Below are 27,626 nucleotides of genomic sequence, written 5' to 3' on the forward strand. Positions count from 1 at the left end.
CCCAGCCTCCAGCATCTCAGCTAGCAGTGGACTACCCCTCATGCTCTCTCCCCTCTTAGCTCCCACTGTCTACCCAGCCTCCAACCTGGCTGCTCATTCTGAGTGTTGTCTACAGAGAGGGTGTGCTCCAGGTGCACTGAGACCTATAGTGTCGATGTGCACTATTGTGGATAGAGCTCCAGCCCTGGCTTCACCTGCTGGGAAGAGCCAGGAGCTGGACAAGGCCTTCTATGAGTTTAGGATTGACTCAGAAATTCTGGACCTAGAGGGCACCCAGAGCCTCCTCAGCGCCTTCCTGTTTCTCATTTCTCCTCAATCCCGTTGTCTCCCTTTAGAGGCCCCACCTCTTCCATGCCTGCCCCCTTGGGACATGGATGTTTCTAGCAACTTCTGGGCATCTGATGTGACTCAGCACTTCCGGCCTGAACAGCCACTCAATACATTTGAGCATCTCTTAGGAAGCTATGTGCCCTTGAAAAGCCACACCCAAGTCACTGGCTGGCTCTGCATTCAGTTTCTCATCACTGTCTGGTGGCTTTGATCCAAGAACACCCTGAGTCCACCCTAGTAGCCTCCACAGTATCCTAATGCCACTGTGAGAGGCAAGGGCACTGGGCATAACTGAAGGACCTAGATGGGCTTAGAGAAAGGTGACTTTGCCAGAGATCACACAACAGCAGAGAAGCAGCCAAGCTGCTTATGAGAGGGTGGGTCGTCCCCAGAAGCCCAGAAGTCCCACCAAGGTATAGATGTCAGATAAGGTAAACAAAGGTCCTTGGCAAGTGTAAGAGGTTCAAGAGATCGGTCGGTGATTTAGCAGGTTCTCGTAAGACCTACTTGGAGGCAGGATGGGTGTGGACAGGCAGATGAGTAAGGCAGGCAGGCAATAGGACACGTGGGACAGCCTGGCCTAGCTAAGGACATACGATGCCTGGGGAAGGAACTGCTGAAGGTAGCTCTGGGAGTCTTAAACTCTTCTTGGGCATGGCAGCGCCTGCTCTGAAGGCCCTAGTGCTTGCTGCCTATTGGAACGCTATGCTAACTTCTGGAGCTCTGAGTCTTGAGCCCTTCCCACTGGGCAGCCTGTGGAGTTGAGATTAAGCGGAGAAGCAGGCCTGGCCTGTTGCACACGTGTGGTGAGAGGCCAGAGATACTCTGAGGCATTTAATAAAGATAGGACTCAACAAAGACAAAAATAAGAACAATCGCAGGTGCAGCTAGTCTTGAACATAGTAAGACAGCTCCACGGCATCATTCCAATAGTTCAGGTAGAACCTTCGGGTCCTGGAGTCCGTGTCGTGGCGGAGGGCCTCCAAACCTGCAGCAGAGACCACGTTGTGCCACCAGGAGCTCACTGAAGAGTTCAGGGCACGTGAACCCACAGTCTGGACGGAAAAGCAAGCCCCCCCCCCCCAAGAGGCGTCTTCCCACCAGAAAGCTCCTGCACGTGTCAGGTGAGACAGGCCCCAGCCACCCCGAGGGGACAAAGGCTCTGCTTGCTCACAGTTCTTAAGGAAGATCACATCGTTCTTTCTCAAGTACAGGCATAGGTCATTGAAATAGTCCTGAAGCAATGCCCCTGGGGTAGTCAAGGGTGTGGTTAGCAGTGGCAACCCTTGTCCACTGGTCTGCAGGAGTATCCCACCATCCCACCCCCTAAATAGCCAAATCTACTACTGCCCCTGCAGTGGACCCAGAACCATCCACGGTGGCAGCCAAGGCAGGGGGATACCCGAGATGGGGGTTGGGGCTGCTGGGTCAGTATCTACCGATGAACTTCATGGCCGCCAGCTTCACTGTCATGTGGGAACTGTCCAGATACATCAAGGCCTGACTGAGGAACTGCTGGTAGTTGCCGACATTGCTCTCTAGCTGAGGAGAGAAGAGAGGGCCTGTGACCCTATTGAAGGTCTGCGTGCTATCTCACTTGAGGGACATGGCATTCCTGAGGGACCCCTAAGCACTTGATTTCCACTTCCATTGCTTGGAAGGGAGGAGGGAGGGCATCTGGGTCCCCTAGGAGATGGGGAAGGGCAGCTGGAGGTGATGGCCCAGTTACTTCATTCAATCCAGTGAGGGGAGCCCATGCCAAAGGATCTGGGAGCACCCACATGTGTGGCCCTTCTCAGCATCACCCTGGAGACCCTCCAGGATGCCTCTTTCCATCCCTGCCTGGTTGTCATCTCACCACAAACAAAAAGCTTTATGTCCCACACTCCCGAGCCCCCTGGGTCCCCTGCAAGGGCCGTGTCATCAAGAGGGGAGGCAAACTCATCACAGGCAACTCCTGTATCTTCTTCTCTGCTGTTGAGGGAGCAAAGCTGTCTTCGGGGCTTTCCCTAGGCCCTTGCCTTGGGGGTACTGTTATCATGATTGCAGACATGACACAAGCGCCTGTGTCACATATGGGCCCTGCTGCTCTGCAGCCTTCAATGGCCTTCCCAGTTCTAATTGCCCAGACTCCAGTCCTCTCTGCCATACTTTATGAAATTTTCCTGTTTCATTGGCCCTCACTGCACCTGATATTTAAAGTTAGGCCACTTGAAACAGCTGGAGGCTGCAGCCCTGGGTCTCTCAAGGGCCATGCTTCTAATTGTCACTGTCCTCAAGGTACCACATGGTGCACTGCATAGGGTGGATAAGCAGACTGGGAGTTCAGTGTCCCCACCCTGTCCAAGGATCATCTTGAGATCTTTGCAGCCACAGTTCTAGGCTTGTCCCTAGTGGCTGAACCAGAATCTGTTGAAACCTGAAGACTGAGGCCAGGCCTGTCCTGCCTTGCCCATGTGACTGTGCTCCTATTCAAGAGGCCTGGATTATGCTCCCTGACAGCCTAGACCCAGTAGGGCAGAAGAACCTGGGGCCAGAGATTAAACTGGTGACTAAATAGCAAGGGGTGCTGTTTACTACTGGCCTCCCACTCCTGGGCCCTGCAGTGTATGGGCTCAGAGGCTCAGGTGTGTCTGCCTTACATATGCACTGGAACACCAGAGGGCACTGTGTCCTCAGAGGCCCTACTAGGCTGGCCTTGGGCACCCTCTGGGAACATGGAAAAGATTCCCTTTCCTCCTGGACAGCCCATTGCAGAGAATCTGAGCATCATTTGAAGGAGGAAATGTTCCTCACAGACGGCGCCATAATTAAACACCCTCCCCTAGGACTGCCTCCCTTCCCCATTCCCTACCCTCAGAAAGGTCTGAGGTGACTGCACAGCCACCCCACCTCTCCATACTTAGACCTCCCCTGGAAAGGTGCCCAGACCTTACCATGTAGACAAAAATGTCATTTGCAGCGCCCAGCCCTTGGCCCCAAGCCAGCTTGCCGAACAGCTCCTTCCGGAACTCCCACTTTAACAAGATGGCACAGCGCAGGAACGTGAACTTGGCCTTCTGTAAGTGGGGAACAGAGCGTCTCTGCTCCCACCCATCATCACCATCCCTCTCATCTCAGAGAGACCTCAAAGGAGAGGTCTCTGCAGCAGCACCACCTCTGTGGGGACACTGAAAGGTACGATTCACCAGAGGAAGCGGTAATCCACTCCCCAGTGCAGGCTGTCCTGCTCTAATTCACATAGAATTATCCAGAAAGGCAGCCTTAGCCTCCTTCTGAGAAACCAGCTTGGAGTAACAGCCTTAGAGGGGTGAAGCCTTAGTCTGTGCTTGGAAAGGGACCTGACTTCCTACGGTGGATATGGGCCTGGGCCACGTTCAGGGTGTTAAATGTGAAATCTTACTCTCAGAAGGCTAGGAGAACTTATTCCAGGGCCAGAAGAGGCCAAGCTTGGCCTGTGGGTAGTGGGTAGAGACTAGGCTAGCCTTGGGGAAGAACAGAGGTGGAGGATGGATCCAGGAGCTCAGGGTACCTTGCAAAGGCATGGCCTATAAAATGCAAGGTCCTCATGACATGGCCAATGTTTCAGGGCTAACCCCAAGGAGAGTTGCACAAAGTTCCTCTGGCTTGGGGTTCTGCCACTAGGCAGGCAGGATACAAGTCAGTACTCCAGTGCAGCACATGGTCAAACCACTGGCTGGGGAGGGTAGTGGGTGGTCCTGATGCTGTTTGTATTCTGATGTTAATTCTGCTTCCTCAAGAGGGGTTACCCACAACTGAACAGTCTATCACATACTCAGGCATGTGAACCTTCTCCCCCATTTTAACTGGTCAGTTAAGGCTAGAGCTTGTGTTTGGACAGCGGAGGGAAAGGTGGAAACTGGAGGTTTGAGAGTGGGAACAGGTAGAGAGGAGAAGAGGCTGGAAGGGGAAGGACAGAGGATAGAGGAAGAGGAGGAAGAGGAGGAGGAAGCCACAACAGACCGGAACCACATGGCCAGGAGAAACCACAAATAGCAAGGGGTCTTATTGCTGTGGAAGAAGTTAGTAGAGTCTTAGATCTGCCCAGTCTAGGCATATACCTTATAATTATAATAGCTGGATTGTGTGTGTTTATTATATGGAATTATTGGGGTTGGAAATTCCAGCAACAGGGAGAGAGAAAGTAGAGGTAGAAAGTTCCTGAATGCTGGATTTCTGTAGCTGGTTTTAGATGGTGGTGAGGAGGTCTTCAGCCAGAAGGGCTGCCCAGGGGCCCGCTGGGATGTGAGTGGAGAGCCTGAGGCAGGTGGCCGAAGAAACACCACCAAGATGGAGTCCACTCCTTTTCTCTGGTTGCTGGGTTGGCCTACAAACCCAGCCCCAGCCCTCTCTGTTACCAAGGTGGCCTCTCCTGAACTCTGACCTCACTCTGTTCTCCATCAATCTGGCCCTCCTAGCTGCCCCAGCTGAGCTGGAGCACACTCACCATGGCTACTTCTTGGCAGGGGTCAGCCATATTGAAGAGGAGGGGCACTGTAGCCTGAGAAGCCACATCCTTGAGGCTCTGCCGAAGTTTCTTGCCACCATAGTGGATGACATCTCCAAACAGGCAGATGGCACCTTCCCGAACTGCCGCCCTTTCCTGGGAGAGGAGACAGGTCTCCTGGTCAGACTTGCAGCCAGCCAGGCTCCTCCCTTCCCTCTCTTCACATGACTCCTGGTTGCCTCATTTTGGACCTGCGCAGCTCAGGACCAGTTGTCATTGTCCCTAACAAGCCAGGGGCCACTCAGCAGGCCCTGACTCCTGCTGACTTCTGTCCTGAACCTTCTCACTTTCCCATTTCCTTAGCTTCCTTCACCCTCTGGGATTGATTCATTCTTCCTGGTTTCTCACTTCTGCCTTTCTCTGCCAGTCTCTGGGGTGATAGCAGCCATTACCTCCTCTCCTCTGCCAACCTGACTACTGGATCTGTGACAGTCTAGCTTTATGACCCTGAGTGAGGCTGTTTCATCTTTTGTAAGCAGTCGCTAACAATGGCACTCTTGTCCTTGGGTTGAACCCAGCACCCAAGGGAGAGCCTGCTAATGTCACCATTTCTCCTAACACTACCTCCATTAAGACCCACCCTTCCCTCTATGAAAGACATGCCCTACACTGAGTTTGCTGGCTCCTCCTCAATTCCAGATGTGCAGTGGCCACTGCCTGCCTAGCTGTCCCAAGAGGGGTTCATCCTTGCATTCATCTCCTTGGTTCTAATCCATCTCAGAGGCTCCTTGTGGTGGTTTTACTACAACTGCCCATGCCAAGTTCAAGCTTTCCTCATTCCCAAAATCAATAACCTGAAATCACTGGGTCCTACTCCACAATATGAGGGGTTCATGTTGCTTTCAAATGGAGTCATTTGTCTTGATGGCTTGGGAGGCAGAATCCTGAGCACGGGACCTGTACCTTCACAAACTTCAACTAGTAACAGTCTACAGAAACTATATTCTCTGGTAGGTTCTGGGGATGATGCTGAGGACAGGTACTAGTTTCTGATTGCTATCTGCAGCCCTGCCTTGTCCTGTCCTGCCACCCCAACTCCCCTGTCCAGCTCACATCTGTGAACAGTCTGAGAAGGTGCTGGGCGATCTTGAGGCTGACAATTCCAATGCCCTGGACACTTAGACAGTGCAGGAGGTGGCCCATGATCTTCATCAAGCCTGCAGGGTCCTTGAACTCAGGTTGTAGAAAGTTGTCCAACAGCTCCATCAACTTACTTCTTAGCAGATTTGCCTGCAGGGAGACCAGCATCCTCCGATAAGGCCCTTGTCCAGTGTCTTCCAGCTGCCCCAGTGAAGCAGGTCATAGCTCTGGACCCCTACTGGAGCTCCTGGCCTTCTCAGAAGGCATTTTCTACCCATCTCTGAGTCCGTCCAGGTGGGGAAGAGGTCTAAGTGCTGAAGCTGACTCTACCCAAACTCACCCTCTACCTCCCCCTACAGGATAGACAGGAAAACAGACAAAACCACGCCACATGTCCAGCACAGGACAAATCTGCAGCTGCATTTCAGCCCATCCTGATGGCCATCTCAAAACAGGCCTACTCTGGGAGGTTCAAAATGGTAGGATATTGGGTACCTGGAGTTATCATACGAAGCAATTAAGCAGGGCCAACCAGGCCTGATGGTCTCTCCACCACCCTTGCGAGAAGATACTCTTCCAGCCACTTCTTGTGTGCCTAGCCCTCCCTGTGATCCTTCTGGGATGGCAGAGGGTATGTCTCTCAAGTTCCTCCCCCTCACCTTTTTAGGGTGCATCAGGGTGCTGCCCAGGCCCTTCAGGCTCATAGCCCTCACCATCTGGTTGCGACTAGAAAGGCCCAGGTTCAGAGAGTTGTACATGGTCTTCCAAGACACGTGCTGGGAGGCATCTGGGCTGTTGAGAAACTGGGCAGGGGTTGGCACCATCAGTCCACCTGTTAACCACAGCTGGCAAGGAATCAGTTTGCCCCAAGCTGTGAGAATGAAGTTAGACTTAAAGCAGCATGTCTACCAGCGAGCATAGCTGACACACAAGGGCCAGACGTATGTGTTTTGTATCAGAGACCTTGGAAGGGAAGGCCACCAGAGTGGAGACAGGCTGACCTCAGTGATGATGCAGATGCCCACAACGTTGTCTCGCTCTTCAGTGCTCTTCAGGGCGATGAGAGCCTGCCCCAAGACAGCCTTGATCTCGCAGTTATAGTGAGCCATGGACCTATCACATGTGAGAAGCAGACACAGGGTCCAAGAGGGCTCCATTCTCCAGCTAGATTTCTGAGTCTGGAGTGCAGGACCCTGTATAGGGAGAGTGGACTGGGCTGCCACTCTCCCCCTCCCAGGCAGAGGGTGACCAAGCTGAGGGCTCACCTGGCCAAAAGGGTCACTCCCCTTGGGAAAGTTTCCAACTGCTCAAAGAGTTCCCAGCCCTGGATCAACTTCACATCAGCAAACACTTCCCAGTATTGGTTGGTCCAGAAGAGGCCTTTGAGCGCTTCCATGCAGGTCCTGAGCAGAGTGGAATAAAACAGGTGTCTGAAACTCGTCTGCTGTCACCTACTAGACTCCCCGCTGCTCAGATGTCTTCCTACTGGCCAGTTTGGGAACTCTGCCCCACCCCTATCCCATCTCCACTCAAAATCCTTCCCTTCTTGGGTCCATAGCATGGCTTAGTGAGTACAAGGGGGGGGGGAGGTCACAGATAACTTAGCTCACCTGCACGGCCCCAGGGGCTTAGAGCCTAGATCATCTTCCTGGTAGTCAAACATGCCTTGCACGAGGCCCACCTCCAGCAGGTAATAGAGCTCTGTGAGGAGGCCCAGAAGGATCCCCGAGAAAGCCCAGCAGACTGTGTCCCTGTACTCCTTGGTATAGAGGAGCTCATAAATGGTGCCCAGAGCCTGTGGTGGGCGACAGAGAGGACCTCTGAGCCGAAGAGCAGAGACAACAGCTACTCTAGTCTGGGCCTTGCTCCTTCCTCTGGCCTCCCATGAAAACCCCTTGGATAAATCCCCAAAGATCCTTGCACAAGCCCTGAGGCTCAACCAGGACCCCTGTGGTCTCTGGGGCCGGGCCCTGAGCTCCAGGTTTTGCTCAACCTGGCTCAACACTGTTGATTCTATTTTTCTTGGCTTGGCTCCACCTTCTGATGAGCTGGATCACTCCAAGTGCCCATCCCATAGGGAGGTCCTTCTCAGACTCTCCTTGGTGAAGGCCTCTCCTGGCCCTGAGTTTCTGGTGGCTGGCCCCATCTAGCCCTGTTTCTTAGAAGTTGGGCTGTGTTTGGCCCCAGAATCCCCTGGCTCTGGCTCTAACCCCTCCCCCCCCCCCCCGGCAGTCCTCTGCTCCTGTGCACACTGTCCTACTTTGTCCTCCCCTGAATATAAGGGTCTCAGTTCATGGGGCAGAGATAATAAATTGGTCACTGCCAATTCAGGCCCTTCTAAAGCAAGTCCAGTAAGCACTGATTGGCCTTGGCTCCCAATCAGTGCTAACCATCTTACCTCCCACTCCTGCCCTGCCTTCTCCTTCAGGAATCCTCCTGCTTTCCTAGATCCTGGGGCCTCTCAAATGTCACCCCTCCATCTCTCTTTATTGTTCCTTTCCCCACAGCTAACTGTGGCCCAGTGCACAGTCACTGTGTCTCTGAGTCATGTCAGGGCAGCCAAGATTCTCTCCTACTTCCCACTGTGGGACTTTCTGTTCTGGTCTGGTCTATGATGAGGCATCTAGCAGCAGCCAGTAGTAGTAGTAGTAGTAGTAGTAGTAGTAGTAGTAGTAGTAGCAGCCAGTTGGCTGGCCCATCAGTGACTACTTCAGACACCTACTGAGATCATGCCTGCTGGGTGAGAGGCTCACCAAGAACAGGTAAAATACATTGCCCACCGCCACAAATGACTACAGACCATGATAAAGACCTGAGGGTGGGGCCCTTGGAGGCAGCACAGCCCCCCCCAACCCCAGGATCCGATTGAAGCCCTGGGCACTGCTGCTGCCCTGGGGGAGCGTGCTGGTGGCATGTAGCTCTGGGTTCTGCTCACCATCAGAGAGACCAGCCGGGCCCGATATGTGGACTGGAGGAGCCTCCTTGGTGGGCGCAATTTTAGCTTTATGTAGAGCAGGGTTATAACATCCCGAGCCACATGGTGGTTAGCAGCCAGAGCCTTCCACAGCGGTAGGATCCACCTGATGAGACAGGGACCAGGACACCACTGGGAACACTGGGCACAACACTGCAGAGAGGCCATTATGAATGCTGGCCATCAGAAGGATGTGGGAAAGGGAGCCCTGGGGTTAGGGGTGGGGGTGGGGGTTAGTAAGTGAGGGGCCCCAAGGTCTATACTTTATGATGCTTTGTTTGATATCTGCATGAGATCCAGCCTTACAGCCCTTCTCCAAGACCCTGAACAAATAGCTGCTCTATAGCCTGTCTTTTCTCTTAGAAGTAGGGGCAAGCCCCCCACCCCCCACCTCACCCCCACCACTCAGATAGTTTGAAGAAGGAAGCCAGCAGAGCCAGGAACCAATCCAGGAAGAGCTCCTGAGTCCCCGGTTGCACTTGGTTCCCTGTCAAAGGCTGTGTGTTCGGAGATCAGCCAGTGTCCCTGCCATGCCCCACACTGCCAACTATATGCATGTATTCATGAGGTGCTTAGCATATGGATGGCCACCTAAGGACTGACAAGCTCATGACTCTGCTGCTGTTGCCAGCAGCCCCTAGCCATGTTCTGAATTAGTAAGGCTTCATTGTCAACAGACTGCCTCTTAAAAGACTATCTAGTGTGGCAGCTAGAATCAAGACTCACTGGGGTTCTGGGGCCATGGGGAACCTGTGGATAGGTGGAAAGGCATCTTTGTGTTTCTTCACAGCCTTTGACTGGTCTAGGGCTCTGTGTACAGGTCAGCCTCTGGTGACTGTGAATCTGAGATTGTTTCTACACCAATGCTAGAACCCTGTTTAATTCCCAAACACCTTCAGAGCCCCTCTGGCCATAGTCCAGAGTCAAGAAAGAGACGGAACCCTCCAATGCCTATGCATGCCTAGTGTGCTAAGTGAACTATGGCCTATGTGGTGGGCCACCACATGCCAGGGTGAGGACCACATTGGGGTGTCTGGGTCAAGGGAAGATATACCTCTCTGAGGGCTGACATAGGGATAAGATCACTTCCACCACTTCCTGAATATGCTGGGTTCCCAGAGCCAAGGTGGCCTGACTTATGGTCTGCTGGACACTCTTGGACTGGATGTTCGGTAGCTCCTGGAACAGGCCTTGCAAGAGCTCAGCTACCTGCAAGGGGGAATGCAGCTTCAAATGGGGCAAAGCCCTCTGAGTTCCTGGTAGGACTTAGCGTTACAGCTCAGCTCCCCCGTCGCCATCACTGTTGTAAGGAAAGTAGGGTGAACAAGCCAAGAGGCGCGTTGTGGTTGACCCTGTAAGAGGACTCAAGTAGATGGGGCAGTCCCCAAGGATAAATTTTCAATTTAGTTGGTGAAGCCAAATTGGAGGGCAATTTAGAGCTGCCCTCTCCCACAGGCCCCCTGTGAAGTAGCAAAAGTTGGACAGGGGATCCGCTGGACTAAAACAGCTGGCCAGAAGTCCATTGGGACATCACTCATGGGCAACTGGGGTTGTCACTCATTGTCTCTGTGATTACATGTGAATGCGAGGGTGAGCAGGTACTCACAGTCAGAAGGGAGCCACAGTCACCCGGCCTCACCTGCTCCTTCCTGAAGCCAGGCTCCACACAGATCATCAGCAGGAGCTTGGCAGCAAGGTCACAGCGGAGGTAATTACAACTGCTTAGACTGTGCACCAGGGTGAGGATCAGTTGCGTGTGCTGCGCTACCGTCAGGTCGTCCTTGAAGACCTGTGTAGAGGCAAAGGCCAGGGACAGGGAGATCTCTGGTTGGCAGTAGCTCAGGCCAGGCAGGGGGGTCCTCCACCCTCTTACCACAAAGGGAATGAAAGTCTCATGCACAGACAGTTATATGAGAGCTATGGACAAAGGTTTGCAGGGTTCCCAAGACCCCATCCTGCCCTCGCCCCAGGCCGGTGTGAACTGTATAGTTCCTCCCCTGTGAGGCCATTGCTTGGTGACTGCACGTGCGCCACCCATAAGCTCTCAGCTGTCTATTCTCTGAAGACTTTCCTGGGGACACTGGTGGTTCAGAGCCTTGTAGGGAGTCCCAGCATCCAGTTCTTGCTGGATCAGAGCGATGGCCAACTCCTGTCCAGACCTAGCCCTTCTCTGCCTTGCTTCCCTATTGCACCACCTCTGAACGATGGGACCCAACCTGCTTTCTCTTAGGAAGAGGCCACTAGGACAACAGATCCAGCCTAGGGACATGAGCCCCGGAGACACCAGATGCTGGGAGCCATCACCGTTCTGACCCAGCCAGTCTCAGGAACAGCAGGACCCTCACTTGGAAAGTAAGGAAAATGAGCTCAGGGAGACAGGATGACTGGCCCAGGGACATCCAGTCACAGAGCTTTGATCCAAAGCCCTGATCTTCTCTATCCGATGTAATAGGCAGGGCGAGCCCGGGAAGAATGCAGGAAGGGGGTCGCATGAAAGGCCAGAGCAGGGGTGTCCCTCAAGCTTACATAGAATGGAGGGGCAGCGCTATCCCCAGAAGAACAGGATAGGCTGACTTCTCTTGTCCCCAGAGGGAGATACTAGTGAGAATCTTTGCCCCTTGGGTTTAAAGGTCCTGTCTGAGCAGAGGCTAGGAGGGGAGATACAGGCAGAAAAAACTTCCCTGGAAAGAGCAGAAGTCCATCCCATCCTGGTTCTGCCCAACCTCCTTGCCTGCACAGGTCCCTGGGACCCTTAGGACCCCATCTCCTCAGGCATTGGAGCAGGGAAGAAGAAACCATATAATCACTGTGCTCCAGGGGCCACCAGAGGCCCAGGCGCTACCTGAGCAACCTCACCTTCACCAGGTGATAGAGCTTCATCTCCCAGTCTCTAAACAGGTTGCTTTCAAAATGTTTCATCTTACTCCACTGTGCGTTCTCGACGGTCTTCCCTGTGTACAGCTGTGCTCAGGAAAGCTGCTTCTCCCCCACCCCACCCCGCCCCGGGCCCCGCCCCGCCCCGCCCCCAGCTCCCAGTCCCGCCCCCTAGACCCCAGCCCAAACCCCATCCCCGAACCCCTGCCCCTGCCCCACTCACCCTTCTGCTGGAAAACAAGCTCCATGAGGAGGTAGACACACAGATGAGAATGCTGCTGTGTGACTTTGTCTTTGTCCCGCCACAGCAGAGTCAGTATGCCTATCTGGTGACCCAGCGTGGACGGCACGGCCTCTTTCTGGGGAAAGCGAGGGAATAAGCAAAGCCAGGTCTGGCTTCTTGGTACCGCTTCTTGCTTCCACTCCTGTTCCCAGCATCATTGGGAGACACTCTGGCTAAGGTTTGAGAGGGGCTTCTGTCTCACCTAGCAGAGCACTTCCCCTCCCTGACCTGTCTTCTCATCGGGAAAGGGCATCTCTGTTTGTAACAATAAAAGGCTGGGTGTACCCATCACTTCCTGCAGGCAGCTGTGTGCAGGTGTGCCTGTGGGTATGTGTACATTCGTGTGTGTGTGTGTGTGTGTGTGTGTGTGTGTGTGCTAGTATATGTGTATGCATGCAGGCTTGCCTCTGTGTGCATATGTACCTGCATGATGGTGTATGTACCTGTATGCATTCATGACTGTGTGGATATGTGTTTGCCAGTGAATGCATATGTGTGTGCACATGTATGTGTGTGCGTACATATACATGCATTCCTGTATATGCGTGTGCATGTTTTTGCCAGCGTATATCCATATATGTTGCTGTGTGGGATTCATTTCTCGTGCCTCCCTTGGACTCTCCTCTCACTGGTCTTGGACACTTTGGGTTGTGGTGTGTTCCTATGTGTTTTCCTTTGAGTGTGTTCTTCTTGGGATTTCTTGATGTTCCTATCTGGAGGTGTGTACTTTCTCAGCCAAGCTGAGCAGTTTCCACCACGGCAGCCCCACCTCCGCCACCCCCAGCACCGTCTCGCTTCTCCAGGGAGTCTGCTTGCACTCCACATGGCTCCACACCCACTGGGCTTTTGTCCTGTTCCTCAGGCTTCCTTTTCCCTTTGTCCTGGTTCCACTTCTGTTTCCTTCTGTGGTGACTGAGCTGCTGGTTACGGGAACCAGTGGCTTTTCATCTCAGATGTGTGCTTCCTTTGCAGTTTAGAATGTCCCTCCAACTCTTTCTTGTGGTTGCCATGAGTTTCTTAGTATCATCAATTTCCCTTGCAGTTGTGTGTTTTTAACACACTGCGCGCTCTTTCCTCGGTTCCTTTTACCACAGGCGAAGTGGTGCAGAAGAGCAGTGACAGAGACTTCCTGGCAAGCCTCACAGAGGTGATAGGGAGGGCATGTGCCCTCCTCTCCTCTGAATGTCCAGTCTCTGGGATCTGGAGGGTCACATGGTTGACCTTGGTGCCCAAGTAGGTTAGACCCAAATAGAACCATCCCATTCTACACTGGTGGTATCTGTGGGTTTGGAAAGTGGTCTGATGATGATTGTAAAGTGTTGGGGACAGGGCCTTGGGACGGGAACAGCCCTGATCTGTAGAGTTTCTTTCTCCTCATGTGGTCCACACTGCTGCCCTCTCAGAGAAGCCTCTGCTCCAGGGTTGGGGGATGACAGGCCAGAATAGCCTGCTTAGTGTCAGCGTAGGACTTTTTGTGTCATTGGTGAAGCCATCACTCTGCGACGCCCAGTGTCAGATGCTTTTTTTCTGGTCCACAGGCTGAGCATCTCACAGCTCCCTGCCAGAACCCAACACCCAGACTAGCACCGTGGCCTGAGTGTGTGTGGCAGCCATCACGCGCCTGGCTAGCCCACCCCACCTGGGAGCACATACCCAGTGCAGATGCAGCAGCCACCTCAGTTGGTGACAGGTGTCCAGGCTGGTGCCTACTCAGGACCTCCTGTGGTCTCTACTTGTATTGTGCCCAGAGTCTAACCACACACCATTACAAATCCAAGCTTACCAAAGTCTTCTCTCAAGAGGCTCCTTAGCAGGGCCATTTCCACCTTCCCTGACTGTCCCTTCTCTTCTGGGGTCCAGAGCCACCCCCCTCCCCGAGTGTAACCCTGAGCACAGAACAGTGTACCTCTCACCCTTCTCTAAAGGCCAGTCCTTAGGTCCTGAGTAGAACAGGCCTCGCTGCCCCAGCCAGCCCCAGCCAGCCCCAGCCTGGATCCCCAAAGCCAGCTTCATAAAGCCCAATCCTCAGTTTCTTGTAAAATTCTCACCTGCATCAAACCTCAGTCAAATCTAACTGTGTGAGGAAGACCTTAAAAGCTATTTCACTTTCAGTACAGGAGCTTTAACTTTTATTTCACTTCAAACATGTGGAAGAATAGATCAGAGTTCCTGTGTATCCTCTGGCCACTGGGTCCCCTTAGTTATAGTCTGTTCTCTTTGGACCCCGCTGCTCCCCTCCCTTCTGAGAGAGCACGCTGGACATCAAACACCCCTACTGTGTATTTCATACTAATCAGGACACTTAGTGACAAATGCAACAGTCACAGTCACAAAAATCCAATTCAATATCAGCATCTTTATCTAATCCATGGTCTATATCCAAAGTTCAGCAGTTGTCCCAATATAGTGATACTTCACACACACACACACACACACACACACACACACACACACGCACACGCACAGGCACATGTGTGTGTATTAAGAGCATCTAGTGTTCAAATCCATCTCTAGTACAAAGCCACATGCTCTTTCTCTGATGGAAGTCCTAGTCTGTTTGCAGGAGACCCTCCCTTCAAGACCCCCACACACACCCTTTATCATTCATAAGTTAAATTTCAGAATATTTAAAATATTGTTCAGAATGAAGTTCCAAACCAATCATATTGCAAAAACCAAACTACAGAAATTTTTAGCAGTTTTTATCGTAACTTTTACCTCAGATTGCAGTTGCAGAGAGGTTACAAACAAGTAAGTGAAAAATTCAATAGTTTTGGAAATTTGAAAAGATTCTCATGTCTTGTATCCTCTTTCTGCTGCTGTAACAAAGTGCTTGACGCTGGATGATTGGTAGAGCAGTTTATTTAGCTCACAGTTCTGGATGCTAGGAGGCCTGGCATCAGGCAGTGCCTTCTGGAGAGGGCCTTTCTCACTGTGCACTGGATGACTCTTGGCACTAGTGCAAGCCGCATCAGTGTGTGGATGACAAGAAAGACATCTGGTCTCTTAAGGGGTAACCAATTCCTGAGAGGGGCCAGTTTCAAGGTAAAGACATAATTCCCTCTGACGGAGCTCACCTCTCAACACCTCCATCAATTTCCACACTTCAGCCATAGCACCCAGCACTCTGCTTCTCAGCCGCATCTCTTCAGTTCACCCCTGTGAATGGCTGGGTGGGTGTTGCCATAGTTACTTGTCTGTTATGATTGCTGGACATCTACAGGGCTCCCAGCTTGGCTCCGGCATGAATAAAACCATATATAGGTGTTCTTGCACAAGCCTATTTATAGATATCAATTTTTATTCCTCTTTGGTAAATACCTAGGATCAGACCTATGCATTTAAGGCATAAGTATGTATTCAACTTTCAAAGAAACTGCTGGAAGCTCTGCCAGGCAACTCTGACATCCTACACTCCCCACACTGTGGGAGACATTTCCGGGACTCCACACCTTGGCCAACACTTGCTGTTCCCAGTCTTAATTTTCCTCTTCCAGTGGGTGGGTGGTGGTAACTCGTGGTGGTTTTATTTGCATTTCCCTTTTGACCAGTTATGTGGAGGCGCATTCATTTTCACGGGTTCTGCAATGCCCCTTCTCATCTGCTGCCCATTTTAGGGGCTGGCTAGCTTTTTACTGAGCTATAGTTGATCACCTTTTCTGGACACGAGTCCTCTATGAGGTACACACATTGCACACACTTCTTGCCCATCTGTGTCCTGTGGCTGCTGGGTGCACAAAAGTTCTTCATCTTGATGAGATCAATTTTTATCAATTTCGGTTTTCAGATGGGGGGGGTCTCATATAGTCCAGGCTGGCCTCAAACCCAATATGTAGCCAAGGATAGCCTTGAACCTCTCCCTGATCTCCCTGCCTCCACCTTCTGAGCTCTGCGATGGCAGGCTTACACCAGTCCTAGGGGCTCCAGCCTAGGACTGGGCGTGTGCTAAGTTAGCGCTCTACTAACTGTGCTACACTCGCCCCCAGCCTCTTTCGTTTCATTGGTAGTAGCTTCTGTCTTCCGAATGCCGTACAGCCAGTCTGCCTGCCGTTCCTTTATGAGGAGGGTCTGACTTCTTCTAGGGATCTGGAAGTTCTCAGCCTGCATTTTGTCATCCTTATCCTCTTCTTCCTTTTGTTCCTCCTCTTCCTCTCTTCCTCTCCCCCTCCTTCCTGACAGGATTTCACTACATAGTTCATGCTCACCTCATACAGTTCTCCAGTCCTTCTTCTGAAGGCTGTGGCTGAGCTAACCATACCCGGCCCATGAGAAGCCTGCTTCTGGGCATGTGGTGGTAGCTGATGCCCACGGCCCTAGGAACTCAGCTTGTCTCTCGGCCCTTCCCATCTAAGCCACATGCCTCCGTGTGAAGCAGCTGGAGCGTGAGGGCACAGGGACAGAGTGACTCTCTTTCTCTCAGCTTCTCCATTCCCAGCTGTCAGATGAGCTGTTTCCCGGGACTCTTTGAGACATGGTTCCTCCACGCTACAGCTTTCCTGACCAGACCTAGGCTGTTTCCTCAGGCCTTCTGCCCCTCTTACTCCTGCAGTCTCTGCCCTCTGTTGGGTCTCTGTTCTTTCCTTAGGGATTTCCTCGAGCCGCCCGGCTGAGGTGTAGCCACAGCCCCCAGCCTGAGAGCTCCAAGAGAGCCTATGGCAAGACCTCGTGTTCCTGGATGCTGACCTCCGCTCCCCCATTAGGTGCTCCCCGTGGTTCTGGGGTATAGGGAACTCACAGCAAGCTTCAAAGAGTCCACCACGTATTGGAGAAGCAGGTAGGTGGACTGGACGGCCCGGCTGCGCTCATGGATCTTGTCAGACTTCAGCCAGGTTTCTATGTGCTGGGATGGGTGGAGCAGAGCGTGAGAACCTGGGCCCACAGGCTGCATCGTGCCCAGCTCTAGATGAACCCCGAGGAGGATGGCAGGGAAGGGTAACAGCTGCCCAGCCAGAGCACTGGCCTCCTAGCCTGTTCTTCAATCCACTCCCTCAGCTCTTGGGTGCCTCACAGCTTTGGGCCATCTTAGATATGGAGAAAACCTAAGAAACCTTCGTGTTTTTCATAGTCAACACAATTCTGCTAACACCAGCTTTAAAAAAATCCTATGATAGACTTCAACTCAACTTCAATACTGCCAACCTGCAGGCCATGTCAGATCCCACAGGTTAAGGGCTCTGTTCCCATGACTTCCCTGACTCTGGAGCCAGTCACAAGCCTCAATTGTGGCTCGTGCTTCAATCCAACTCACTATAAATTATATCAGGCCACCTTCATTACTGTAACAAAATACTCAAAGCTGACTACTTTACAAGGCTGTCTGGTTACAGCAGTGCTTGGCTCTGGAGGACTTAGAGCGGTGATGGCCTTGGTTACAGTCCTGGAGATGCTAAGGAACACCGCATCGTAGAGACAGGAAACAAATGTGCCTGGTTCTTCCCAACGCCCTCCACTTCTCATAAAGGCCTTCACAGGAGGGCTTGGGATACGGCTCAGAGTTAGAGCACTTACCTAGCATTACAAGAGCCTGGGTTCAACCTCTACCTAGTACTAGACACACGCATGCAGCCACCAGGGTCCAACCATGCAGTTTGCTGCCTTACTCCCAACACCGTCTGGCTTAGGCTTGCAGCTTTTAACGTGCCTCACAGTGGGGACCAGGTTTCAACAGATAACAAAGGACAATAAATCTGTGTTCTACCACACCCATGGGGGCCCCACCGCTCCTTCCTTAGGGCCACTCAATTTACTGGAGCAAAGTACACAACCTGGGGACACTCAGGTGTGTTTGCCCATTTATTAAAGACAACATGACAAGGTCACCAACAGACATCACACAGAAAGAGCACAGAGGGCCACAAAGCTCCCACATTGTCCCTGGTCTTGTGCCAGGTCTGGACCTCAAAGGTTCAGTCACTGGGAAGTCTCCTAAGCCTTGAGCTCTGGGGGTCGAGGCTTTGGTATATATTCCTGGTTGGTCACATAGCTGCGGTGCGCACACCAGGCCAACCTGTCATGCCCTCAGGGTGGGGGATGGGACACAAGTGCAAAGCCCTCTGATGGCTCCATCTGCCCTGGCATCCAGGAGCCCAGGCTGCCAGGCCTCACACGTATGTGCAGGCACTCGCCAGCCTCAAACCTAGGAGAGGAACTGTGTAAAGAGCAGGGTGAGGACCAGCTACTGCTTCAAAATCATGCAGGAACATGGCATCTTCCGAAGACTTAGGAAAACCTGAGTTCAGGGTAAACTCTGTACGTGAATGGCTTGCAGCTGGGTCTGACACAGAAATGGCACATGGGAGAAATGGTCTTTCTTCCCTGGGTGCTTCCTAAGCCACTTCAGGGACAACTGCTGGGCTGAGCAGAATTTTTTCAGATGCCTAGGGCCGTCTGCTCCAGTGACCTGACCCTTCCTCTTTAGTCCGAGGTTCTGGGCCAGTTCTCTGACATTGGTCCTATCACTAGCCTCAGACTGTCAGGGGTAGATGCTGACTTCTGACTGACATGTGCCCACACCTTCTGGGTAGCGGGCAGGGTCCAACAAAGCTCCTGTTCAACTTGGCTAGGACAGAGAGAAATGTATCTAGCCAGATGGATCACCAGGGGTTACCACTTGGGATGAGCCAAGCATCCAGGCAGCGTGAAACCCTGGCTAGTGGTATGCACAGTGGCATTGACTTGGTACAGCCTCAAATTGAAAGACGCCTTCAATAGTGGACTTGGACTTTGTTGGTAACTCAGTTCAGCCTCCCTCACATTCTCTGACACGCTCATCAGAGCTATAAAGAGAACTAGTCCTGATGGCTGTGCCTAAGCCTCTAGCCCTACGCTGGCCTCCATCTCCTCCTTGCTGAAATCCACACCCAACCTCATCTGATGTCAAAGAACAGGACCAGTCTGCTCCTACCTTTCAGAGCTCAGGAAAGGGCTGGGCCTGGGGCCTGGAACCTTCTAGGGACACACTTTATTCTGATGCTGTGCCAGGGGGAGGGTGGGACCTGGGCTTATAGAAAGGACCTTTTCTCTGTCATCTTGGACTCAGTGGCCAACAAGGCCCACTCCAACCAATTTCCTTAGCTGCAAAACAGAGGTTAGTGTGTTCTCCTGGCCTGTGGGGTGCTCAGGGCTGGCAAGGAGGCTGCTACCCCTCAGTGAGGGGTCTGGCCTACTCACACCCACCAGGATAGAATGGAACAAAGCAGAGGGATGTGGGGCATGCAGTGGAGCCCTTCCTCCTGAGATTCCTCAGTTGTATTCGTCCTAAGGCCCTTTACTCCCCCACACAATAGTTTTCAAGAGTGGTATGATAGTTTGCATATGCTTGGTACAGAGAGTGGCACTATTAGAAGGTGTGGTCCTGTTGGGGTAGGTGTGGCACTGTAGGAGTGGGCTTTAAGGACCTCATCCTAGCTGCCTGGAAGTCAATATTCTGTGAGCAGCCTTCAGATGAAGTAGAATTCTCAGCTCCTCCTGTACCATGCCTGCCTGGATGCTGCCATGCTCCTACCTTGATGATAATGGACTGAACCCCTGAACCCTTAACCTAGCCCCAATTAAAGGTTGTCCTTATAAGAGTTGCCTTGGTCATGGTGTCTGTTCACAGCAGTATAACCCTAAGACAGACACGTGGGGAACCCGTCCAGGCACCAGGGAGGCACCAGGGAGAAGTATTGTGACCTTGCTTCCAGTTGGTAAGTTGGTAGTAATACCTCTCTCTCTCTCTCTCTCTCTCTCTCTCTCTCTCCCTCTGTCCCTCCCCCTCTGCTGTGTCTTTCTCTCTCTCTTTCTGACTCCTTATCTCTGTACATCTGTCTATCTGTTTTTTATCTTTTTCCCTACTGCTATATCTCTATGTCTCTCCCATCTCTATCTTTGTATCTTTCTCATTTTTCTGCCTACCTTGATCTATTTTTGTCTCTTCACCCCCCCCCACACACACACACACTTCCCACCCCATAGTAGCCCAGACTGGTTCACAGGCCTCACTCACCTGCAGGAGGAAGCAGACCTCATCCATGCTTGGATTCTCAGAGATGAAGTTCTGAAGCAGTAGGTCAAGGGCACGTACTGTCTTCTTGTACAGCAGCTGGCAAAGGACAGGGCTAGCTAGCATCACATAGCCAGGCCACCTCTTCATCTCTCCAGTTCCTCCATGAGGGTTGAGAGCTATCTACTTTCCTGGACCTAACTCTGGCACCATTGGCAGTGGCTGCAATAGTGAGATCTGCTTCCTGACGAGTTTTGTTTTAAGAGGAGGCATGGTGTGAACACACAGGTCCCTCAGGCACGTCTCCCCTCCCCACATCTGCTCACCTCTCTCCTGTACCCCTCTCTCCTGCATGCTTTCCTGCCCTTTCCCAAAGAGGATTTTTGGAAGATGTCTCAGCCATTGAGAACTTAGCAGATACAAATAAAAGATCTTAGATGGTTGGTTGGTTAGTAAGTTTTTGTTCATTTGTTTGTTTTGTTTTGTTTTAAAACTGGGTATCTCTTGGTATCCCTGGCTGTCCTGGGTCTTGGTGTGTAGTACAGGCTGGCCTTGAACTCAAGATTGTCCTGCTCCTGCTTCCCAAGTACTAGAATTAAAGGTCCAGCTTTCCCCCCTCCCCATTTCTGGTAAAGATTAAAAGAGAAGAAAATAATTCTAGATGAAAAGATTATTTTAGATGACAATCTTCTCTCAAAGCGAAGGAAAGTTCCAAAATGGAAATAAAACCAGAAAGGAGAAACACAAACAGATCCAGAAGACCTGAGCAAGCCACTGAGCAGAGTCGAGAATTCCAGCACAGTGACACCAGCCACTCTGAAGTTTTCTGACGCGGAGGCCATACGCCTGTGTAGAGATTTTCCAAATAGGAATACAACACAATAGTTCCAGGATAGCCAGGGCTACACAGGAGAAAACTGTCTAAAAACCAAACAAACTTTTGAAAAAAAGTGAAAATAGTCATGACCATGCTTAAAGCTGAGACGATCCGAGGATGGCCTTACTCCTTTCCCAGATTATAAACTTACAATTTTCTAGAAATCTCCCAAGCAAACTAGGAGAACCCATTTCCAGTGAAAGATACAGCTCCACCCCCTCATATAACGCTAGCAACCCACAATCTCACGGTATCAGACCACAGGCCTGAGCACCTCTGGAAGCACCTAAGAACCTCATTTACCTAAAAGAAGGTTCTCAGTAATCCGTTGAACTGGAGCTTGAAAGTGGCTGGTGTCATTTTATGTGCCCACAGCTGACGTGCTTAAGCCTGGCTTTTTCAAACTTGGGTGTGTCTTCGGCTTCTTTGGCTACCTCTATTTCTACCAACCCTGCGCTAAGTCTACGCTAAACTCTCTTCCTAACAATACACGACTCTGTTTCAAATTGGCTGCTCTTGAATGTCCTTTCTGCACAAAGTCAAGAATCTTGGCTTTTCCTGAGCATGTGTCCCTGAGAGGAATTTCTCAGGCCTCTCCAGGCAGCAGCATGGGCCTGTGTCTCTCTCAAGACCAACAATAGCATCTGCTACTTCGTTGTCACCCTGACAGAAGCAACTTCAAGATTTGTTTAGGCTCACAGCTCAGCCCACACAGTGAGTGAATACATCATGGTGTCAAGGCATGGTGGGAAGCATGGTGACCCTTGCAAGCTACTTGGGCTGTGGTGACAGGAGCTTGCAGTACACTTTCTCACATGACTCACAGAAAAGAGAAAGCTCAGGCTAGAAGCAGGGCCAGGCTCACCCTGGTGACCCACTGCCTCCATCTAGGCCCAACCCCAAAACCGCACCACCAGCTGGAGATCAAGAATCAGAGCCATGGGCTTACTGGGGATGTTTGCAGCTGCCAGAGCTGTGGGGTGTGGCGTCCTATTCCTTACAGCTATAGTACTTCCTTTTAGCTGCCTCCACAAAATACAGTGCAAACCTCATACTACAAAACTTGTAACAGAAAACTCAACCAAGTGACCCCTGTGGTAAGCCAACTTCCTAGGTGTCACATCTGAAGCATAGGCCATAAAAGAAAACCCAGCAGGTTTTTTCTAACCAGTAGCAGCTTCTCTTCAGAAGTCATGCTCCTGATGTTCAAATGCGGACTCCAGGCTTATAGATAGAGTGCAAGTAGAACTTTAAGAACTGCATGTGGGTGGGAGTGGGGGTAAGGGTAGGGGGTGGGGGTGGGGACTGGCAAGATGCATCATGGGGATAAAGATCTTTGCTGGAGACCTGAGTTAGATTCCTAAGACCCACATTGTAGAAGAAAATTTCCTCAAGTTCTCTGAGCTCCACATGTGCACCACAGTGCAGTATAGTACAGTACAGACAGACAGGCAGGCAGGCAGACATACAGACACACAACGCACGAGTACAAATAAAGCTAGATTTAAACAACCTACATAGAAGCCCATTTCAAAGTTAGTTGTGAGACCTGAATCTACATTTCACTGAGGCTGAGCATGGGTCAAGGTGCTCATCCCAGTGGCCAACAGGAAGGTAAGGAAAGCTATGGCCGACTGCCAGGCATCAGCTGGTGCGGTAGCACATGGCCCCATTTGAACTCCACACGGGCATGGCTGCCACCTCCCTTGTGACCACATGGAGGTGAACTTCCCTTGAGACTCATCTTTTTCAGTTCTCTGGGCTCACCTAGCATGGCCTTTGGACCATCCACAAGGCAATGTCTCACTAGGCCAAGAGCACAGTTCAACTCCCTGTGTCCACCTGATATCTCTGGCTAACCTGCCAGGAAACAAATTGGCTTCAGAAGCTTTGTTTTTTTACTTCCTTATTCTGCTGAGCAAAGCTCAGTCACCCTCAGAAGCCAGATGGCTTTTTTGGGTGGTTTTTTTTGTTTGTTTGTTTGTTTGTTTGTTTGTTTGTTTTGTTTTGTTTTCCAAAGCAGGCCTCTTCCCTAAACGCTGTATCTTCCCTTCATTCCCAGTGGACAGAGCTGACAGAGCATACCATCCTGGGTGTGGCCTGGAATGGGGCATGGCCTAGCTGTATGCTAAATGTCTGCAAGAATGATCAGAGGCACAGCAGTGACAGACAGCTCTTTTCCCGCTTCAGCTCCCCTTGAGATAGCTTGAGACAGCAAGATAGGCCTAAACAGCCAAGGACCAGGATGCGTCCGTCACCTCAGTGTGAGGGTTATCAGCTCACTAGAAGTCACTAGAGTACAAAGTGTGGGAAGGCCGTACATGGTGCCAGCACAGCACTGAGACCAGGGTCTATTTGAGCGGAAAACCTTGAAGGTCCTGAGCCTTCTAAGATTGAAGAGAGCGCGTGCTCCAGGCAAGAGGAGTCTACACCCAGACAGAACTCCTCTTCCTGCCAATCACCAGACAAGGCTGACCCCTGGTCTAGCACTAGGAACCCACAGCTCTGGGAGGGAGACATGCTAAGCCCAGTGCATCACCGTGGTATCTGAGGTTGGCTCCATTAGAAACGAGTCACTCTTCATGTCCTTGGAAGGAGGAAGCAGATACACACTCTGCAGACAAGTTTTCAGGACCTGGGACTTGAGCAGGGGTTTGAATCTGGGCCGCAGGTTACTGCAGGAGAACAAGAGTGACAGGCTGGGGTGCAATGCTGGCCCAAGGGTCCCCCAGAAAAAAAAACACATCAACACAATTAGAATATGAAAACAGGCGTTGTCTCAGCTCAGAGCAATGGCGAAGGCTAATACAAAGTGGGTGAGCTGTTCTGATTCATTGGCACTTGCTTGGGGGAAACTTAGACACTTTCTGGAGTCAGAATCAAAGCTATGAGTAGGTCAGCATATGTCCAAACAGAGACAGCAGTGAGATCAGGCCCCAAGGGTGAAAAGCTAGGCCTCATGCATAACCTGGGTTGGCGCCCAGACTATGCCTAAGACTATGCTCAGTGTGTGACTATGGCCAGACATTAGTTTTTGCCATTATTAACAATTTATCTTTGCCATGACTTAAAGTAAACATAGCTTCTTAGGCAGAATCCACAATACACAATACTCCTTAGCAATCCACTATTATGGTGCCCGTCCCCCCTACCGCCTCAGGCCCCAGCCCCTCACACACTGATTCCATCACAAATTCAGGACTTGGCCGGTCTTCCTTCCCATGCCCTGGGACAGTGAATTACCTCAGGCCTACGATGACCAGTATGATCTTCTGCCGTAAGAAAGTGGTCAGGGAGTTGGGCTCCTTCTGGAGGATGCCCTGGAGGGCAGAGGGAGAGCGAGTATGGCAGCTGCCTCTGGCTGGTTACCCTGGTCCTTGGGAGAACCCAATGTGGACCCCAGTGTCACTCACCAAGAGGCACTGGATGAGCTCTGGTATCTGCGTGAACTTGTACCTCTGGGAGCCGTACTCCGCCTGGAGCGATCTGGTGAGCAGGATGGACGCAGAGAGGAAGCTTGACTTCAGGATCTCATCCTGTCCCCCACAGATGAGCCAAAAGGCCAAGTCAGGGAATACTTCTCTAAAATCCTGTCGCACAACCCAAGCAGCCCCCTCCATCAGGGCACCAGGAAGGTGTGTACCTCATGCACAGACACCCACCCCACCTACATACAACATGCACAGTCCCTCACACACAGGACACAGAGCTATCGCATATACAAGGCAACCTTACTCATGCATACGACTTCTCTACCAATTGAGGACGCTAACTATGGGGTTCCCTTCTCCCTAGGGCAGCCTCACTACCCTGGAAAGACACAACCTTGCCCCAACCATCTACCCGCCAAAGCACTGGAGTACGAGAAGCAGACCCCAAGTGGGCTCTGTTCCTAAGACACCAGGGACGCCATGCTCAAGGGATTGCTTCTGTGAGTTAACCCAGGTGCCCTGCCCACCCACCCTGCCTTTCAATGGAGAGGTGGGGCAGGCCTCACACAGGGGCCACAGGAGTAGTAGTACACCATCCTCGAGGCGATGTTGTCCACCCAGGGCAGGATCTGCTCCTTGGTATATTTGGCTATCTGCCCATAGCACAGCAGGGAGGTGCTGCTGACCCATTTCCATCGAAGGTTGTCTGACGGCTGTGGGTGGGTGACAGCTAGGCTGGAGGACGCCAAGATCTTAACCCTCCCAGCCCCCACCTCCCTCTTGCCAAGGAGAAAGTTGAAGCCTCTGTAGTGACTTAGGGTGATGGACAACACTATCCCTCCTCCACAGGCCCAGGCCTAGGGCTGACACTAGTCCTCTTATCTAGGAAGTCCCTCTAGCTGGTTTGCCAGGCAAGCCTCCTTCTTTGGGATTCCTTTGTAGACTCTTCGCTGCACAGTTATGAGAACTGGAACTGGCCAGGATCTACTAGGTCCAGGGCATATCTGAAAACTCGAGGCCCAGGCACGGTATAGTCTCCCAAAGTCTTGGGAGGTTCCTTGGTTCAAATCCTTAGCTCACTCCTGAGGGTCTTGGGGAGGGGGACTCCTATAAAACATTGGGCACAAAGTAGACCCTTCATTCATCCTGTGCCCCCCCCCAACTAGCCCCTAAGGCAGTTGGCCAGGCAAGAACCCTAGTGTTTCCAATGGGCATGTGTAAGCAGGCACCCTCTCTGTCCACTGCTGCCCTGTTCAAAATGCTCCAGTACTCGGGACCTCTGTACCTGGCTGTTCTCAGTCGCAGCAGCTGAACGCAGAAACTTGGTACGGCCCAGGTGTTCCAAGAGGGCCCACACCTCCTCCAAGTGCTTGGTGGAGGCCAGACCCACAGCCAGCGCAATGCCCTGTGTATCAGAGGACCCTTGTGAGGCAGCCCCCAAGTGACAGCACAGGTCCTCATCCAGCTCTCTGGGGCCTGTTCTTCCACCAGGAGCCGCCTCCCAGGGTCTGGGCTGGTGGAAAGCTGCTGAAGTGTCCGGTGCAGTGAGACAATAGCACAGTGCTGTTGAATAGGGGCATGAGGGGCGGGAACTGGTAAGGAGACGCAAGACAATATCCTGACCCACCTCCCGCTGTCTGGAGTGCTGATGGGACAGATCCAGGAGGCTGGCCAGGTGGCACTGCACCTGTTCCACGGAGGGGCACTCGCGCAGGATCATGCCGTAGAGGTGGAAGAAGAAAGCCTGTGTGGCAGGGCAGAGTGGAGAGCAGGTTACTGCTGCTCAGAAACCCACGTCATCTGAGCACAGCAGGGCTGTGTGGCCAGAGCCTCCACCCCTGAGAGGGAGCCCTTCTCCTCCCACTGTGTGGGGCAATGCATGGAAGGTCACCTTCCCGAAGCATTTCCACAGGGTGTAAACGGCTGCAGTTTGCCTGTAGGGCACTGACCTTATCAGTAGCCTTCCTGGGGTCCAGGCTGAGAAACTCTAGGAGCTTTTGAACAGAGGCATCCCGGAATGAGACCTCCGGCTTTTCCCAGAGCTGTGGGAAAACTGGTACTCAGGCCCTGCCTATCCCTACCCAACCTCCAGGGTAATATGGAGTTTAGAACCAGCAGAATAGATATCATCCTACCAGGATCCTGAGTGGATGGAGGACAGCCTTCTCTCAAAGAGTCGAGGAAAAGCAAAAGGTAAAGTCCCTCTGGGAGCCAGAGTCTCAATCGTAAGTAAATCTGGCTGTGTCTACCTCTGCAGTAGCGCCCTAAAACCCCTAGGACAGAGACTGATATTCTTGGCAGGCACACAAAGTCCCGTTGGCATCTGGGCATGTCCCTGGTTATTGTGCCTCCGTGTTGATTGACCCTACTGGTTATTTGTCCATTCTCTTCTGACTGGATGGCTTCCCCTCCCCACCTGAGCTTAGGTTCTCAGTCCCTATGCTTATGAATGCTTTGGTAGCCTCCCTAGTTTCCATCTATACGCACACAGACCTGCTGTAGCCCTCAAAGAATGTTCTACTCTGACCCAGAAGAAGTGGGCAATGAGGGATATTGGTCATAAAAATTAATTTTTTAAAGATTTATTTATTATATGTAAGTGTACATCAGACACACCAGAAGAGGGCATCCAATCTCATTGCAGATGGTTGTGAGCCACCAGTGGTTGCTGGGATTTGAACTCAGGACCCACAGAAGAGCAGTCAATGCTCTTAACCACTGAGCCATCTCTCCAGCCCATAAAAATTAATTTGATAGTCACGCACCAGGAATAACCCCATATATCCCAAGACCTCAAACACTCCAGCTATTGACTCTGACCTTGAAGCTGGCATTAGGGAACAGGAAAGTTCCAGGTAGACAGTCCTGCAACACCCTGTCACAAAGGCTTTCAGAGCAGTCATGGGCCTGGAAATGTATTGGCCAACCCTGACAGCATGAGACCATGGGTAGACTCTGCCTTTCCACCAGTAGGTGGGAAGTAAGACATCTACCCAAACTCCCTGAAGCCCTCCAACACCTTCCCATAGAGGGTTAGGAGTTTCAGAGATGGCCAAGATCGCTGAGAGTCCAGGAGTAGAAGTTGATGAGTTCAACATGGTGGCTTGGGACAGGTTCCACAGAGTTCCTTGACTTCCTCCCAACCAGTGGGGAGCATCAGTCTCCCTGAACCTACCTGGCTGTGCTTCTCTAGGAAGTGGCAGATGGTGTCCAGCACTAGGCCCTGCTCTGTGACCAGCATGTTCTTGATCTTACTGACCACCAT

General features: G+C 51.9%; 1 protein-coding gene across 1 annotated transcript; it reads right to left on the reverse strand.

The window, feature by feature from the left end:
• Positions 1 to 1,217: 1,217 nt before the first annotated feature.
• LOC127667480 (maestro heat-like repeat family member 5) lies at positions 1,218 to 27,626 on the reverse strand. The gene is made up of 24 exons (XM_052160496.1): positions 27,537 to 27,626; positions 26,311 to 26,403; positions 25,989 to 26,105; positions 25,647 to 25,766; positions 24,344 to 24,466; positions 24,174 to 24,250; positions 23,470 to 23,605; positions 20,057 to 20,152; positions 16,805 to 16,909; positions 12,010 to 12,145; positions 11,769 to 11,863; positions 10,552 to 10,701; positions 9,967 to 10,121; positions 8,874 to 9,018; positions 7,549 to 7,733; positions 7,204 to 7,341; positions 6,940 to 7,051; positions 6,598 to 6,741; positions 5,912 to 6,088; positions 4,799 to 4,954; positions 3,267 to 3,389; positions 1,770 to 1,872; positions 1,505 to 1,579; positions 1,218 to 1,318 (listed from the first exon to the last, which is right to left on the reverse strand). Exons 1-24 carry the CDS (start codon positions 27,624 to 27,626, stop codon positions 1,218 to 1,220), a joined length of 2,952 nt encoding a protein of 983 aa, XP_052016456.1.

Source organism: Apodemus sylvaticus, chromosome 17 (assembly GCF_947179515.1).
Source record: "Apodemus sylvaticus chromosome 17, mApoSyl1.1, whole genome shotgun sequence".
Lineage (NCBI taxonomy): Eukaryota > Metazoa > Chordata > Mammalia > Rodentia > Muridae > Apodemus > Apodemus sylvaticus.

Excerpts from the sequence above, each read along its gene's own strand:
- LOC127667480 (XM_052160496.1), bottom strand. The coding sequence starts at position 27,626 with ATGGTGGTCAGTAAGATCAAGAACATGCTGGTCACAGAGCAGGGCCTA. Across the intron at positions 25,767-25,988 it reads AGCACTCCAGACAGCGGGAG|GGCATTGCGCTGGCTGTGGG; the intron begins GTGGGTCAGGAT and ends TCTGATACACAG. Across the intron at positions 1,319-1,504 it reads TGTGATCTTCCTTAAGAACT|GTTTGGAGGCCCTCCGCCAC; the intron begins GTGAGCAAGCAG and ends TCTCTGCTGCAG.